The sequence below is a fragment of the Centropristis striata genome, chromosome 18 (assembly GCF_030273125.1).
Source record: "Centropristis striata isolate RG_2023a ecotype Rhode Island chromosome 18, C.striata_1.0, whole genome shotgun sequence".
Lineage (NCBI taxonomy): Eukaryota > Metazoa > Chordata > Actinopteri > Perciformes > Serranidae > Centropristis > Centropristis striata.
Genome location: NC_081534.1, coordinates 13,884,740 through 13,903,321, shown reverse-complemented (window position 1 = coordinate 13,903,321; position 18,582 = coordinate 13,884,740). Strand labels below are relative to the sequence as shown.

Here is an 18,582-nt window from a genome sequence, read left to right as displayed (position 1 = left end):
TCCGCCGTAAACCCGAGGTATTTTATTTTGAAAATATACCGGATGTTTTATTTTGTGTCTGTGCACAACTTCCTGTCCCGAACAATCTGCTCTGTGCTGAATTTATGCGCCGTGCTCCATCGTCCGACAAAAATAGAAGCTCTGCGCAAGTGTTGCGAGGGCTGTCAGATGGCCATGCGACATCGGACTCATTACGCAGCGGATCTGTAGCCGGTGGAATCTCACACATTGATTATTATGAGTGCGTAACGGCTCCGAGGACGGATCTGCAGCCGTTACGCATCCAGTGGAATCCCGGTGTAAGGACACAGGTTGCTCATCTACACGTACCCCTCTCTCAGGCTGTTACTAGAGTTAGGTTCATAGTTTGAGTTCCCACAAGGCCTTGCATCTTGAATATCAAGTAGGTCGCCGCCTACTTCTTGTCCAACCATGACAGGAAGCACCAAATTTCCTTCACACAACCAAGAGACAACTGTTCTTGTCCTGTCTACCCTGCTTATTTTAAGCCAAACCAATATGTTTTCCTAAACCTAACCAAGTACTTTTGTTTCAATTCACTCTAACCACACGTTCAAAACTGCAATAGTTCAATGTGAATAGATCATGATGGCCCTTTGCACCTAAGCAGGCCCCTTCTAACCTTTATCAGCCTGATAACCACTGATGACAGCCATGTGATCATATGAATCATGTGATAACGTTTGGACCTGAACAGTTTTTTTATTGTATATTTTCATCCTTTTTTTTTTTTTTATAGTTGGGGAAATCTTGGTCTTTACTATAACTTTTTGACATAATTTGTTTGAAGTCAGTGACCAATGGTATGCTCACCTTAAGTCTCCTTGTTTTCTTCTTGGTTTATTCCACATTAAAGGGGAACTCCACTTAATTTAGAAAAAGATAAAGTTTGGTTGAAGAATTGAGAATTGAAAGTGGGGTTTTTTGAAGAGGAAGTCTGACGAAAGATTGAGTTGCATTATGGGGAATGTAGGATGTTGTGCTTTTGGAGGTTGACACACACCAGGGAGAAATAATAGTCTTACTTTAATCTAGCTCTTGAGAGTAACCTAACTGGAAAGAAGTGCAAAAGTGAATCACTGCAGAATCTGTTTAACATAATTCATTGTATGTTTTGATTATATTGTACAGTTTTACAAAAGGTTGATAGAGGAAATGCTAAATATATAATCATCTGTTGAAAGTTTTTAAAAATATATATTTTTAGCTTCAGCTTGAAGGCAACTGAATTATATCTTTAGAGTTTCATCATGAAAACAGTTTGTGGTTATAAAAAGTTAAGAAGATTTTCTTTTTTTTGTAATGTTTTTTTTTAAGTTTTATGGATGTGAGGGTCTAAAAATAAAGGATGCACAGATTTACTGTGATGCACAATAAAGGATACGAACACAGTCTTTTGAGATACTTATTCTTTACTTAAGTTTTTTATTTTTATTATACTTTTACTCCACTACATTTTGGAATTAAATATTTTACTTTTCTACTTCACCACATTTCTTTGACAACATTAGTAACTAGTTACTTTTAAATGTAGTATTATACAAACAAAACAGTATATTCAGATGTCCTTTACATCCATCAGCTGTAACAAATGCAGAAGGATATTCCAATGATATTCTACAGGTCTATATAAAAAAGTAGTTTACTTATACTTAAGTTAAGTGCTGATTTTCTAAAGTGATATCTTGAATGGATGACTTATTATTTTCTTTGTTGTCTGACTAAACCAGATGAACCAGTTTCTATTTACTGTACAGGGCAGGGCAGAACTGCAGAGATTTAAAAAAAAAAGAAAGAAGAAGCAAAAGCTCCTCCTCCCCTTCCACTCAGTAAACAGGAAGAAATGACGAGAAGTCAGTGCCTCAAGCTGCTTGTGGTAATGTATTTGAAACCATTCCAGTAATTTGGATGTTTACTTATCTAACAAGGTGTTCATGAGTGTTTGTTAGAAGCACTTAGAACTAAAAGTACTAAATCTGAGCTCTGGCTGAGCAAATAGGAGCTAGTTTGTGAAAGTGAAAGTAAGTTAGCTGTCTGAAAGGCACAGGAGAAACAACAGAATGGCTGCTGCTAACACATCACCATCTGAGGAGGAATGCACCTGCCCTGTGTGCTGTGACATATTTAAGGACCCAGTCCTCTTATTGTGCGGCCACAGCTTCTGTCAGGACTGTCTTCAGGAGTGGTGGAGACAGAGTGGACTCAAGAAATGCCCGATGTGTAAGGAAATGTTTATGATGACTCAGCCACCACGTAATCTGGCACTGAGAAACCTGTCTGACGCCCTGAGGAGAGAGAAGAGTGCTAACTCAGGATCTAAGGAGATCTGCAGCCTGCACGGTGAGAGACTGAAGCTCTTCTGTCAAGACGATCAACAGCTCATCTGTTTGATTTGTAGAGATGCACAAAGACATAAGAAGCACAACTTTGTCCCCGTGGATGAAGCAGCACAAGCCTGGAGGGTAAGAAAATGTATATAGTTTAACAGCATCAGTGTTTTTTGTGTGGTAGTTTTCAGAATTTTAGAATTAATTCCTCATATTGCACTAATCCACTGTTTACTATGTATTTAACATTTGTGAATTTATTTGTAGAACCAACTCAAGCTCAAGACGGTGCATCTAAAAACCAAACTGGGGTTATTTAACCAGGAAAAACTCACCTGTGATGAAATGGCCGGCCACATCAAGGTAGATCACGGATGAAATGGGTATAGAGGCAGAAAGCAACGCAAGTTTAATTGAGTGTGCTTATTCTTCCGTTTTTTTCGGCTATGACTTTTCCAAGGGTTTCGGCAAACGGTTTTCAAATTATTCTGCAAAATCACACCAAAAAATCCCCCCAATGTTACCTTATGGAGAGGCTAGAGTGGATGACATCATAGCTAGAGTGGAGAGGGAGAGAAACATTTTTGTCAAAAACTCAATTTGGAAACAGCGCTTGAGGCCACAGATGCCACTCTACAGAAATAATTTATACGTAGAAACGTAGGAAAATTTGTCTTCTCGCTCACGTTCGTCTGCTACAGCTGTCAGAGTTATAGTTTGGGCGTAGGACACGCAAATGCGCCACCAACATGCATCCACAGCCTCATAGACCGCCATGTTAAAAAGGCGGTAAAATTTCTGGAGGAAATTTCTTACGCCCTTTCACAATATTTCTAAGCAATCTGTCAATGGTACATTTTAACAGCCTATTTGTTCTCTCATATGAACCCACACATGTTGAAAGCTTGATCTGTCACATATCTAAGCAACGGTAGAGATAATATACTTTAAACTACTCTGCAGTGTCAATAATGTGTGGGTGAGAGTCACGGGCCAGAGTCAAGCACACTCAAAATTTCTTTAGAAATGTTCTAGTTCTAATTAAAAGTGTGTTTCTCCTCAGCTCCAGGCTCAGCAGACGGAGAAGACGATCAAAGAGGAGTTTCAGAAGCTTTACCAGTTCCTGCGAGCAGAGGAGGCTGCGAGGACTGATGCAGTGAGGAAAGAGGCGGCGCTCAAGAGTCAAGCCATGAACATCAGGATCGTTAATTTGACTGCAGAGATCTCCTCAATCACAGATACTATTGAAACCACAGAGAGGGAGATGAGGGCTGATGACATCTCCTTCATGCTGGTACTCATTCATTACCTGTCTTATTTCACCTTCTAAACTCAATACTGGACTTATCTAAAATAGAGGTATTCATTTGTTATCCTATTTCCTCTTTATTTGACAGAATGTCAGATCCACAATGGAGCGGTAAGTTGCTACATCTGTGACAGATATAAACATTTGGAAAATAGTTATCACAATCTTAAAGATTTAACCAACCAGTGTGGGGTATTTAAAGTATCTGACATGTAATTTGGGGTGTGCCATATCAATTGTTCACAATAATAGTGGTATATTTTTTATGTGATGATTAAAAAAATGCATATCACTATATTGGCAACATTCCTACTCCTCAATCATTGCATTAAAAAAATTACTTCAGTAAAATAAAAAAAAGTATCAGCAACAAAATGTATTAAAGTGACAAAAGTAAAAGTACTTGTTATGTAGAATGACCCCTGTTAGATTGTTTTATATAATACATATATATTGTTGGATAATTATTTTTGATGCATTTAGGTACTGACGTCAAGGTAACCGCTAATTTTAACTACATAATATATTTTTATGTGATTTAATTTCTAAAAATGTTTGACCACATTTTTTTATGTTAAATCTTGATTAATCTTGTTAAAACCGGCAGCTAAATGTAGTGGAGTAAAAAAAAAAATCAATATTTGGCTTTAAAATGTAGTGAAATAGAAAGTTAGAGTTACATAAATGTAAATACACAAGTTAAGTTGATGTACCTCAAAATTATTTTCTATGTATTAGTCAGTATTTTGTCATATCGTCAAGAATATCCTCATTGCAAAAATACCCTGAAATGTCAGGGGTTAGTCTTTTAGGGCCACCCCTACATGTAATCTGTGTCTGCCTAATATTTCTTCAGCTCCCAATGCAAGCTGCCAGACCCAGAGACTCCCTCAGGAGCCCTGATCGATGAGGCCAAACACCTGGGGAACCTGCAGTTCACAGTCTGGAAGAAGATGAACAACATAATCCAATACAGTAAGCAAAGTGTTTCTGCCTCTCTATATTTTTACATATTGTAACGGATTAGGCTTTTTCACCAGAGCAACTACATGCTGGTTTTATAAATACAAGGGTTGTACAGAAAATAATTTGATTCATATCATCGTCTTTAAAATAACTTTATTTGAAATTCCCACTTTATATGTATTATTTTGTTAAAAAAAATAAAGTGTGTTTTTAATTCAAATATTTTGAAGAGCTCAGTAATAAAACAGTCAAATCATATTTTAGTTGCTTTCTGTGAGTGGATATAAATGTAACTGATTATCACAGACTTTGTGATATCAGCAAATATCAACAATTCCGTGTGTGTGTGTGTGTGTGTGTGTGTGTGTATGTGTGTGTGTCTGTGTGTGTGTCTGTGTGTGTGTGTCTGTGTTTTGTTTGAAGCTCCTGTAACTTTGGATCCCAACACTGGTGACTGCACGTTGACCATATCAGAAAACATGACCCGGTCGACAAAAGCTGACAAATGCCTGCCGCTTCCTAAAAATCCAGAAAGGCTTTGTCACTCAGACATTCTTGGCTCTGAAGGCTTCAACTCTGGAAAATACAGCTGGGACGTGGAGGTGAAGGTGAAGGAGGGGGGTTATTGGACGGTTGGTGTGGCTGCTAAAACCAAGCATACCATAGATTCTTTTTACGATGAGAAGATCTGGGGCATCTACAGGTGTGTTTGCACTGGTTATCTGCGTGAAATCACTCCAGAGAGTGAAGTGGAATGTGTATCTGAAGATTCATTGCCCAAGAAGGTCAGAGTGCAGCTCGATTATGACAGAGGAATACTGTCATTTTTTGACCTTGATAGGAAAACACCTGTACACACCATCAAACACACATTCACAGAAACTGTCTTTCCGTATTTTCGTGACGATGCAAAAATCCTTCCAGCTGAATTGTCCGTTCGGATAACACAACCCAAATAAAAAAATACACATTCTGCTTTACTGCAGAAGTCGAACATCAAGATGAGGCTTTGACAGTTTAGTATCATCGTAATGTTTGTAGTTACCTCAGATTGGGCTTTAGTTTAACTCTTAGCCTGCATTACAAACTGTAGGGTTGTTGTTTGAAATACATTTAGGAGGCAAGAATTGAAATATACTATTAAGTTGCATTATGGGAAATGTAGGATGTCGTGCTTTGGAGGTTGACACATACCAGGAATAATAGTAGTCTTACTTAGTCTAGCTCCTGAGAGTAACCTAACTGGAGGGAAGTGCAAAAGTGAATCACTGCAGAATCTGTACTACATACTGTAAATCATTGTATGTTTTAATTATATTGTATGATTAACAAGTTGGTAAATGGAATTATAAATATATATAATCATCTGTTGAAGTTTTTTTTATTTTTTTTATTTTTAGTTTCAGCTTGAAGGCTACTGAATTATACCTTTAGAGTTTCATCATGTAAACAGTTTTGGTTATAATTTAAAAAGATTTTCCTGTTTTTGGGGTCTGAAGATGGAGGGTGCACAGATTTATTGTAATGAACAATAAAGGATCCTAACACAGTCTTTGAAAAACTATTGAAATGTGTACTATATCAAAATAAAAATATGATCCAAGTTTTGGGTCGGAACTTTAAAACTCGCCTGTTTCTTCTGACCAAAACCAAAGCAAACATTTAATAAAACCACATACAAACATCTTTGTATGAACAGCAGATCAGCTAACACTCACTTTATCAGTAAACGCTGATGATGGCCACTTGTTTGTGGCCTGTGGTTTAAATTAAATTAGTACATTTACTCAAGTACTGTACTTACCGTAAGTACAAATTTTAAGTACTTATTCTTTACTTAAGTATTTATTTTTTATTATACTTCTACTCCACTACATTTCAGTGTTAAATAATTTACTTTTCTACTTCACTACATTTATTTCGCCAGTGTTGTGTCTCGTCAGGTTTGTTAATTTTATTCATGTTCATGTTGACTTTTCCATGTTTTATCTCATGCCTTAGTTTAGTTTTTATTTGTAGTCCTTTGTTGTCTTGAGCACTTTATGTTTATTTAGAGTCACTCATGTCTAGTCTCGTCATGCACTTCCTGTTTTATTTTGTACTTACCTTCTCCCTCTCGAGTCAGACCTTGACTTCCTCCCTTTGTGTGATTTCCCGCCACTGTGATTGTCTACCCTGCCCCTGATTGGTTTCACCTGTCTTCCCCTACCTCATGTAATAGTCCGTCTCCCTTTGTCTTGTTGCCAGTTCATCTTGTTCAAGTATGTCTTGTCTTGTCAACGTCCAGCCAGGTTTTTCATGTTATCAGGTTTGATTTAAGTTTTGTGTTGGATTACTTGATCCTCCAAGTGAGCACTTTTCTTTATTTGTACTTTGAGCCTCGTTGTGAGTGAATATTTGTTTGATTATATTTTCTCCAAGCAAAGACTTTTGTTATGCCTGCTACTGCCTGTGAGTCGTGCATTTGAGTCCACCAGTTTTGTGTCAAAGTCGTTACAGCCAGCTTTAGTAAGCAGTTACTTTTAAATGTAGTATTACAAACAAGGTGTTCATGAGTGTTTGTTAGAAGCACTTAGAACTAAAAGTACTAAATCTGAGCTCTGGCTGAGCAAATAGGAGCTAGTTTGTGAAAGTGAAAGTAAGCTAGCTGTCTGAAAGGCACAGGAGAAACAACAGAATGGCTGCTGCTAACACATCACCATCTGAGGAGGACTGCACCTGCCCTGTGTGCTGTGAAATATTTAAGGACCCCGTCCTCTTATTGTGCGGTCACAGCTTCTGCCAGCACTGTCTTCAGGAGTGGTGGAGACAGAGTGGACTCCAAACATGCCCCGTTTGTAAGGAAATATTTCTGATGGCTCAGCCACCACGTAATCTGGCACTGAGAAACCTGTCTGACGCCCTGAGGAGAGAGAAGAGTGCTAACTCAGGATCTAAGGAGATCTGCAGCCTGCACGGTGAGAGACTGAAGCTCTTTTGTCAAGACGATCAACAGCTCATCTGTTTGATTTGTAGAGATGCACAAAGACATAAGAAACACAACTTTGTCCCCGTGGATGAAGCAGCACAAGCCTGGAGGGTAAGAAAATGTATATAGTTTAACAGCATCAGTGTTTTTTGTGTGGTAGTTTTCAGAATTTTAGAATTAATTCCTCATATTGCACTAATCCACTGTTTACTATGTATTTAACATTTGTGAATTTATTTGTAGAACCAACTCAAGCTCAAGACGGTGCATCTAAAAACCAAACTGGGGTTATTTAACCAGGAAAAACTCACCTGTGATGAAATGGCCGGCCACATCAAGGTAGATCACGGATGAAATGGGTATAGAGGCAGAAAGCAACACAAGTTTAATTGAGTGTGCTTATTCTTCCGTTTTTTTCGGCTATGACTTTTCCAAGGGTTTCGGCAAACGGTTTTCAAATTATTCTGCAAAATCACACCAAAAAATCCCCCAATGTTACCTTATGGAGAGGCTAGAGTGGATGACATCATAGCTAGAGTGGAGAGGGAGAGAAACATTTTTGTCAAAAAATACATTTGGAAACAGCGCTCGAGGCCACAGATGCCACTCTGCAGAAATAATTTATACGTAGAAACGTAGGAAAAATTGTCTTCTCACTCACGTTCGTCTGCTAAAGCTGTCAGAGTTATAGTTTGGGCGTAGGACACACAGATGCGCCACCAACATGCACCCACAGCCTCATAGACCATGTTAAAAAGGCTGGAACATTTCTGGGGGAAATTCTTACGCCCTTTCACAATATTTCTAAGCAATCTGTCAATGGTACATTTTAACAGCCTATTTGTTCTCTCATATGAACCCACACATGTTGAAAGCTTGATCTGTCACATATCTAAGCAACGGTAGAGATAATATACTTTAAACTACTCTGCAGTGTCAATAATGTATGGGTGAGAGTCACGGGCCAGAGTCAAGCACACTCAAAATTTCTTTAGAAATTTTCTAGTTCTAATTAAAAGTGTGTTTCTCCTCAGCTCCAGGCTCAGCAGACGGAGAAGACGATCAAAGAGGAGTTTCAGAAGCTTTACCAGTTCCTGCGAGCAGAGGAGGCTGCGAGGACTGATGCAGTGAGGAAAGAGGCGGCGCTCAAGAGTCAAGCCATGAACATCAGGATCGTTAATTTGACTGCAGAGATCTCCTCAATCACAGATACTATTGAAACCACAGAGAGGGAGATGAGGGCTGATGACATCTCCTTCATGCTGGTACTCACTCATTACCTGTCTTATTTCACCTTCTAAACTCAATATTGAATTCATCTAAATTAAAGGTATTAATTTGTTTTCCTGTTTTCTCTTTATTTGACAGAATGTCAGATCCACTATGGAGCGGTAAGTAGCTACAGCTGAATGATAATCATACTTTTTGAAGGTTTTGGGGATTTGTGTTTCCATGGTCAAAGGTGGAAGTTAACCTGACATGAATCTGTGTAGTGGAGCATAGTGTTTAAACGTGATTATGTTTTGTGGGATGGTGGACTTAATGTAACAAATGAGTGTAGATATATTTTATGGCTACAGCAGAATACATGCCAGCCATGATTAACACATAGAGGGGTTTGATATGAGAAAGTAGTGAGAAAAAGTTATTTGCTGTTTTTACACAGCAAAACCATCACCAATGAGGGGTATTTGACATATTTGACTTGTAATCTGTGTCTGCCTAATATTTCTTCAGGTCCCAATGCAAGCTGCCAGACCCAGAGACTCCCTCAGGAGCCCTGATCGATGAGGCCAAACACCTGGGGAACCTGCAGTTCACAGTCTGGAAGAAGATGGAGAACATAATCCAATACAGTAAGCAAAGTGTTTCTGCCTCTCTATATTTACATTTTGGACATATTGTAACAGATTAGGCTTTTTCACCAAAGCAACTACATGCTGGTTTTATAAATACAAGGGTTGTACAGAAAATAATTTGATTCATATCATCGTCTTTAAAATAACTTTATTTGAAATTCCCACTTTATATGTATTTTGTTAAAAAAAATAAAGTTTTTTTTTTAATTCAAATGTTTTGAAGAGCTCAGTAATAAAACGGTCAAATCATATTTTGGTTGCTTTCTGTGAGTCGATATAAATGTAACTGATTATCACAGACTTTGTGATATCAGCAAATGTCAACAATTCCCTGTGTGTGTGTCTGTGTGTGTGTGTGTGTTTTGTTTGAAGCTCCTGTAACTTTGGATCCCAACACTGGTGACTGCACGTTGACCATATCAGAAAACATGACCCGGTCGACAGAAGGTGACAAGCGCCTGCCGCTTCCTAAAAACCCAGAAAGGCTTCAACTCTGGAAAACACAGCTGGGACGTGGAGGTGAAGGTGGGGGATTGGTGGGCTTTTGGTATGGCTGCTAAAACGAAGGATCCCAAAACATTTTTTGGCAATCGAAAGATCTGGGGCATCTACGGGTTAATTTGCAGTCAGGATCTGCAAGAAATGACTCCAGAGGATTATATGAAAACTGTATCCAAAGATCAATTTCCCCAGAAGGTCAGAGTGCAGCTTGATTATGACAGAGGAATACTGTCATTTTTTGACCTTGATAGGAAAACACCTGTACACACCATCAAACACACATTCACAGAAACTGTCTTTCCGTATTTTCGTGAGAATGCAAAAATCCTTCCAGCTGAATTGTCTGTTAGGATAACAAAACCCAAATAAAAAAATTAACATTCTGCTTTACTGCAGAAGTCGAACATCAAGATGAGGCTTTGACAGTTTAGTATCATCGTAATGTTTGTAGTTACCTCAGCCTGCATTACAAACTGTAGGGTTGTTGTTTGAAATACATTTAGGAGGCAAGAATTGAAATATACTATTAAGTTGCATTATGGGAAATGTAGGATGTTGTGCTTTGGAGGTTGACACATACCAGGAATAATAGTAGTCTTACTTAGTCTAGCTCCTGAGAGTAACCTAACTGGAGGGAAGTGCAAAAGTGAATCACTGCAGAATCTGTACTACATACTGTAAATCATTGTATGTTTTAATTATATTGTATGATTAACAAGTTGGTAAATTAAATTATAAATATACAAAATCATCTGAAGTTTTTTTTATTATTATTTTTAGTTTCAGCTTGAAGGCTACTGCATTATACCTTTAGAGTTTAATCATGTAAACAGGTTTGGTTATAAATTAAAAATATTTTCCTCTTTTTGGGGTCTGAAGATGGAGGGTGCACAGATTTATTGTAATGAACAATAAAGGATCCTAACACAGTCTTTGAAAAACTATTGAAATGTGTACTATATCAAAATAAAAATATGATCCAAGTTTTGGGTCGGAACTTTAAAACTCCTGTTTCTTCTGATGAAAACCAAAGCAAACATTTAATAAAACCACATACAAACATCTTCTACACAAAACATTTCAGTAAACGCTGATGATGGCCACTTGTTTGTGGCCTGTGGTTTAAATTAAATTAGTACATTTACTCAAGTACTGTACTTACCGTAAGTACAAATTTTAAGTACTTATTCTTTACGTAAGTATTTATTTTTTATTATACTTCTACTCCACTACATTTCAGTGTTAAATAATTTACTTTTCTACTTCACTACATTTATTTCGCCAGTGTTGTGTCTCGTCAGGTTTGTTAATTTTATTCATGTTCATATTGAGTGTTGCATGTTTTATCTCATGCCTTAGTTTAGTTTTTATTTGTAGTCATTTGTCGTCTTCAGCACTTTATGTTTATTTAGAGTCACTCATGTCTAGTCTCGTCATGCACTTCCTGTTTTATTTTGTACTTACCTTCTCCCTCTCGAGTCAGACCTTGGCTGTATCCCAAAGTCAAGGATCCTTCCTTGGTAGGATCCTTCCTTCGGAGTCGGGTCCTCCGGAGACGAGGCAAGAGTCCTTCCTTTCACTGGTGTAACGCATAAATGGGACAGCCTTCGGAGTGTACAGCTGTACGTCATTGCGTAATTGGACGTCTTGCTTAAAGCTTGCTTCAGTTTAATAAAAATAAATTAAATAAATTCAGCGCCGCAATTTCAAATTCAGTTCACGACATGGATGTGACTTTGGCATCAGCACTCTGACACATATTTGTAAAAATGGAAGAAGATGCTTTAAGGTTGAATCTCCACGATTTAGCAAGTAAAAGCCACAAAGTGGATTAAACCTGAATGTTAAACTGATCCTGGCTGAACTTGGCCGCTACTTAGTTTCATAAAACCAGCGGAGCATAATTCATCATGGAAATATGTTCTGTTCTGTTTTTATTGTACAATACAATAACAGTTAAATAACAATAACGGAGAATAGCGGACTTTCGGTCCCTGTAAACACAATAAAGAAATGTATAACTTTCTGAATGGCATAGTTGCACATAGTACATCATCGGACGCATATAAATTAATTAATAACTTTAGCGACTGAGACGGCATTAATTAACTTAACCGGCAATGTATCAAGATGAAGTTTATTATCTTTAGCTAAATATTCTGGCATTTGTTTATATGTTTTTGCTTGACTTTAAACACACGTTTTGTAAGTTATGTAACAACATTCAGTGTAAACTGAAAATACTTATATATTTAAATACATATTGCGCAGCCGGCGTCGCTGTTTCTACGCTCGCCATTTTTAAATCTCCCGGTAGACCGGTGTGCGCAATGCTTTATGGGTAGTCGGAGCGCACGGAGGATACACACATGCATCCTCGGAATTTGGGCAGAAGGACTCTGTCCTCCGGAGCATCCTCGACATTGGGACAGTCCTTCGGCGGATGTCGATGACGTAGTGTCCTTCAAATCCAGCCGTTTGAGCATCCTTCCTTGACATTGGGATACAGCTCTTGACTTCCTCCCTTTGTGTGATTTCCCGCCACTGTGATTGTCTACCCTGCCCCTGATTGGTTTCACCTGTCTACCCCTACCTCATGTAATAGTCCGTCTCCCTTTGTCTTGTTGCCAGTTCATCTTGTTCAAGTATGTCTTGTCTTGTCAACGTCCAGCCAGGTTTTTCATGTTATCAGGTTTGATTTAAGTTTTATGTTAGATTACTTGATCCTCCAAGTGAGCACTTTTCTTTATTTGTACTTTGAGCCTCGTTGTGAGTGAATAATTGTTTGATTATATTTTGATTATATTTTCTCCAAGTAAAGACTTTTGTTATACCTGCTACTGCCTGTGAGTCGTGCATTTGAGTCCACCAGTTTTGTGTCAAAGTCATTACAGCCAGCTTTAGTAAGCAGCTACTTTTAAATGTATTTTATAAACAACATACGATGAAAGTATCCAACAATATATTTGATTAAAATGTCTCCCACAGCCAAAAGCTGTAACAAATGCTGCTTGTGTGATAAAACATCAAGAATATTCCAATAATATTATAAAGGCCTCTATAAAAATAAAACTGTCTGATAGGAATAATTCTGCTTCACAAGTAGTTTGCTCATACTTAAAGTACTTAAGTTAATTATTGACAACATTTTGCTGTACTTAACTAAAGTAACATCTTGAATGGGTGACTAATTATTTCCTTCACTATCTGACTAAGACAAGTGAATGTTACTATGTATCTACTATATAGAGGGCAGGGCAGAAGTGCAGAGATAAAAACAGAGGAAAAAAAAGAAGCAAAAGCTCCTCCTCCCCTTCCACTCAGTAAACGGGAAGAAGTGACGAGAAGTCAGTGCCTCAAGCTGCTTGTGGTAATGTTTTAGAAACCATTCCAGTAATTTGGATGTTTACTTATCTAACAAGGTGTTCATGAGTGTTTGTTAGAAGCACTTAGAACTAAAAGTACTAAATCTGAGCTCTGGCTGAGCAAATAGGAGCTAGTTTGTGAAAGTGAAAGTAAGTTAGCTGTCTGAAAGGCACAGGAGAAACAACAGAATGGCTGCTGCTAACACATCACCATCTGAGGAGGAATGCACCTGCCCTGTGTGCTGTGAAATATTTAGGGACCCTGTTGTCTTATTGTGCGGTCACAGCTTCTGCCAGCACTGTCTTCAGGAGTGGTGGAGACAGAGTGGACTCCAGAAATGCCCGATGTGTAAGGAAATGTTTATGATGACTCAGCCACCACGTAATCTGGCACTGAGAAACCTGTCTGACGCCCTGAGGAGAGAGAAGAGTGCTAACTCAGGATCTAAGGAGATCTGCAGCCTGCACGGTGAGAGACTGAAGCTCTTCTGTCAGGACGATCAACAGCTCATCTGTTTGGTTTGTAGAGATGCACAAAGACATAAGAAGCACAACTTTGTCCCCGTGGATGAAGCAGCACAAGCCTGGAGGGTAAGAAAATATACTGTGTATAGTTAATCAAAACAACTGAGTGTTTAAGGTTTTAAACTAATACACTGTTTGCAATATATTTAACCTATCTGCCTGCATTTGTAGGCTGAACTCAAGCTGAAGATGCTGCATCTAAAAACCAAACTGGGGTCATTTAACCGGGAAAAACTCACCTGTGATAAAATGGCCGGCCACATCGAGGTAAATCACAGACAAATAGTTTATGGAGGCAGATTGCAACATGAGTTTAATTGTAATTAAAAGTGTGTTTCTCCTCAGCTCCAGGCTCAGCAGACGGAGAAGACGATCAAAGAGGAGTTTCAGAAGCTTTACCAGTTCCTGCGAGCAGAGGAGGCTGCGAGGACTGATGCAGTGAGGAAAGAGGCGGCGCTCAAGAGTCAAGCCATGAACATCAGGATCGTTAATTTGACTGCAGAGATCTCCTCAATCACAGATACTATTGAAACCACAGAGAGGGAGATGAGGGCTGATGACATCTCCTTCATGCTGGTACTCACTCATTACCTGTCTTAATTCACCTTCTAAACTCAATACTGAATTCATCTAAATTAAAGGGAATTCATTTGTTATCCTGATTTCTCTTTATTTCACAGAATGTCAGATCCACTATGGAGCGGTAAGTAGCTACAGCTGAATGATAATCATACTTTTTGAAGGTTTTGGGGATTTGTGTTTCCATGGTCAAAGGTGGAAGTTAACCTGACATGAATCTGTGTAGTGGAGCATTCTGTTTAAACGTGATTATGTTTTGTGGGATGGTGGACTGAATGTAACAAATGAGTGTAAATATATTTTATGGCTACAGCAGAATACATGCCAGCCATGAATAACACAGAGAGGGGTTTGATATGAGAAAGTAGTGAGAAAAAGTTATTTGCTGTTTTTACCAAGCAAAACCATCACCAATGAGGGGTATTTGACATATTTGACTTGTAATCTGTGTCTGCCTAATATTTCTTCAGAGCCCAATGCAAGCTGCCAGACCCAGAGACTCCCTCAGGAGCCCTGATCGATGAGGCCAAACACCTGGGGAACCTGCAGCTCAAAGTCTGGAAGAAGATGGAGAACATAATCCAATACAGTAAGCAAAGTGTTTCTGCCTCTCTATATTTTTACATTTTAGCCTGCAGTGGCCTGTACATGTAGGCTAACTGATTAACATTAGTAAAACTTGTACCTTTTACGTTGGCCCTGAGAGCTCACAGCGCTGCAACTACAGAAAACACATGCAAATACACAAAACAAGCAAATTGAGAAAACATCATCAATTTGAAACACAAGTGCAGCATTTAGACAATGCGCTGCAAAGACCACAAGTCAACACATTAAGAAAAAGCGCTGCAAATAGACCACAACACAACAGAAGTGTTTCCAGAGGACCTAAAAGTCATGCACACATCTGGACATGCTTGTGATATTATCAAGTTAATTCAAGATAATGATAATTTCACATGATAGTGATAATTTAAGGTGAAACGTTAGCGGTCGATCATAGCGTGCAAACGTTATCCGGCGATCAATAGCGTGCTACAGTTAGCGGGCTAGCAAGACCAAGACCAACTTGGTGCCATTGAGAGAGAGACCAACTAAAACGTATATCATCAATTTATTTAATTTGTTTAACTGCAATGTGATTGATATGGGCTAGCGGGTTAACACCAGCAGGCTAATGCTATATATCACGTTATAACCATAGACTTGATATAACATGAAATAATTACGTTATAACTTGAAATTATCATTATCTTGGAATAAGGTGATAATATCACAAGCGTGTCCAGACGTGTGCATCACTTTTATGTGTCCTGTGGAAACACTTCTGTTGTGTTACGGTCTATTTGCAGCACGTTTTCTTAATGCATTGAGTTGTGGTCTTTGCAGCGTGTTTTCTAAATGCTTCACTTGTGTTGTCAAATGGATGAAGATGTTTTTTAAATTGGTATGTGTTCTCAGGGCCACCGTAAACTTTACTTTATTATCCCTTTTGCTTCTATTTCTGTCCTGTGAAGCTGCTGTAACTCTGGACCCCAACACTGCTGACGCACTACTGACAATTTCAAAACACATGACCAGTTTGGCAAAAAGTGACAAGAGACAACTACTACCTGACAACCCAGAAAGGCTGCGCAACTCAGACGTTCTTGGCGCTGAAGGCTTTAATTCTGGAAAACACAGCTGGGACGTGGAAGTGGAGGGGTTTTGGACTGTTGGTGTCACCACTCAAAGAAAACATCCACAAGATGAAAACATCTGGGGCATCTACATCTGTACTTGCCATTTCTGGCTGCATGACCGTCATGATGATGAGGTTATATTAAAGGATTCATTTCCCAAGAAGGTCAGAGTGCAGCTCGATTATGACAGAGGAATACTGTCATTTCATGACCTTGATAGGAAAAAACATGTACACACCGTTAAACACAAATTCACAGAAACTGTCTTTCCGTATTTCAGTGAAAATGTTAAAATTGTCAGTTAGGATTGCACAACCCAGATAAACATTCTGCGTTACTGCAGAGGTTGAACAACAAGATGAGGCTTTGAAATTGCCCAGCAGTTTAGTTTATCATTGTAACGCCGGGATTCCACTGGATGCGTAACGACTCCGAAAGTGGTCCGTCCGCAACGGCTGCGTATCTACGCAGTCCGTCAACACCCACCGGATCCGTCTGTGTCGGAGCTGTTGCGGATAGCAGAGTCCCGAGGACGCACTAGATCTCGCGAATTCACGCCTAATCAATTGATATAACTGGAAGATAATCAACATCTCCTCGTTAATGACTGGAGACAAATCCAGCGACTCCGTCTTAATGAGCGCTAACGAGGTCGGCCGGCTTGTTAACAAGCCTTAGCCATCTCTGTTTGTTTACAACAAGCACCGGAGTTAGCGGTGCCAGTGGGGTGAAAAGACGAGTGAAAACCTCTAACCTGTTGATTTCAGGTCTTCAAGTTATGAAATACGATCCGCCGTGAACCCGAGGTACTTTATTTTGAAAATATACCGGATGTTTTATTTTGTGTCTGTGCACGACTTCCTGTCCCGAACGATCTGTTCTGTGCTGAATTTATGCGTCGTGCTCCGTCGTCCGACAAAAATAGAAGCTCTGCGCAAGTGTTGCGAGGGCTGTCGGATGGCCCTGCGTTGTCGGACTCATTACGCAGCGGATCTGCAGTCGGTGGAATCTCACACATTGATTATAATGGATGCGTAACGGCTCCGACGACGGATCTGCAGCCGTTACGCATCCAGTGGAATCCAGGCGTTAGTCTGATCTCATCAGGGTTACCTCAGATTGGGCTTTAGTCTAACTCTGTGTTAAAAACTTTAGAGTTGTTTTTGAAAGACATTTAGGAGGCAGGAATTTAAATATACTATTAAGTTGCATTATGGGAAATGTAGATTCAACTGTTGAATTTGACAAGGAACTAAAAGTTTGAGTTTATTTTGAGTTTGAGTTTATTTATTTAAAACAGGGACAATACATATTAATGAACATATACATGTAAATATGCAAGATTATAGCCAACAGCTAATTTCCATCTTTAGTCCCTTTGGCAGGTTGATGTCAATACCATAACCATAACAATAAAATCAATAAAACATCGATAACAAGTTGGCAGTGGGCCTTCATGGCCAGAATGAGCAGGAGGAGAGAAAACGTGTCCTTGAGCACAAAAAGTCAGAATATTGCGGCCTCTGCTTCTTTGATTTTGATCATTTATTTTTTTACTGCTTGTGACTATTCCCATTTTATGAAAGTACATGAGAGTATCTGTTTAACATAATTAAGTATATTGTGTGATTTACAAGTTGTTAGAGGTAAATTAATCTGTTGAAATTCATTTTATTTGATTAAATATGTCAGCTGATGTTAAGGGTAAGCAGTTATAGCTGATGGATGTTTTTTCTAATGAAATGTCCTTTTATAGTTATATTATGTTAATTTATTTTCCCCATAATGTTTTCATGATGTTTCTGAATCGAGGGTCTAAGAATAGAGTGTCCAGATCGTAATTTGTGATTTGCAGCGATATAAAATGAAAGTGACTGAATTTGTGCATGCTTCGGTATCAGTGCAAATGTATATTAATCAAATACTTCAAGTAGCTTCTTAGAGAGTTCTTAGGTACTTGCCAGCTATTTTGCAATGAAGAAAATCAATATAACAATATAACATCTAGTGCTATTGTGCAATTACCATCTCATGCATGCAACTATAATCCATCTAAAACCAAACAAATAAAAAAATACAGCTCTCAACTAGTCTGTCTTCATTAGGAAACTCCAGTGTTCCCACAATGCCCCTGTGTGGCTGATAAGTCTGCATTCATGCACGCATAGCGCAGGGATGAATCATTATGAGGCAATGCCTTACGTCTCCAGTGTACTGCCATCTCTCTGTCCGTCTGCTGACACACTCACACACATGATACTGAATCTCAGTGGTATTACAGCTGGAATGCCTGCTATGTTTTTTCAACTAATGAAAGAATGAAGAAAAACAAACAGAGGGGCCAAATTAAAAGAGAGAAAAAGGATTGAGAGAAGAAAACACACTGGAGGAAAAAAAGAGTGTCTCTCATTCAATTTGTATTCCTCTGCATGTTCTACATGATGAGTGTTTCTGAGTCTAATGAAGGTTGGAGATCAGGG

General features: G+C 38.8%; 2 protein-coding genes and 1 pseudogene across 2 annotated transcripts; all 3 read left to right on the top strand.

Moving 5' to 3' along the window:
• Nucleotides 1-1,944: 1,944 nt before the first annotated feature.
• Nucleotides 1,945-3,787, top strand: LOC131991556 (zinc-binding protein A33-like). The gene is made up of 4 exons (XM_059357009.1): nt 1,945-2,483; nt 2,616-2,711; nt 3,412-3,642; nt 3,746-3,787. Exons 1-4 carry the CDS (start codon nt 2,082-2,084, stop codon nt 3,770-3,772), a joined length of 756 nt encoding a protein of 251 aa, XP_059212992.1. The 5' UTR covers nt 1,945-2,081; the 3' UTR covers nt 3,773-3,787.
• A 3,104-nt stretch (nt 3,788-6,891) lies between these two features.
• LOC131991554 (zinc-binding protein A33-like) lies at nt 6,892-18,189 on the top strand (annotated as a pseudogene).
• On the top strand, nt 12,552-16,544 carry LOC131991555 (zinc-binding protein A33-like). Its single transcript, XM_059357008.1, has 6 exons — nt 12,552-13,907; nt 14,013-14,108; nt 14,187-14,417; nt 14,522-14,544; nt 14,891-15,009; nt 15,938-16,544. The coding sequence occupies exons 1-6, from the start codon at nt 13,506-13,508 to the stop codon at nt 16,405-16,407; spliced, it is 1,341 nt and encodes a 446-aa protein (XP_059212991.1). The 5' UTR covers nt 12,552-13,505; the 3' UTR covers nt 16,408-16,544.
• Nucleotides 18,190-18,582: the final 393 nt, after the last annotated feature.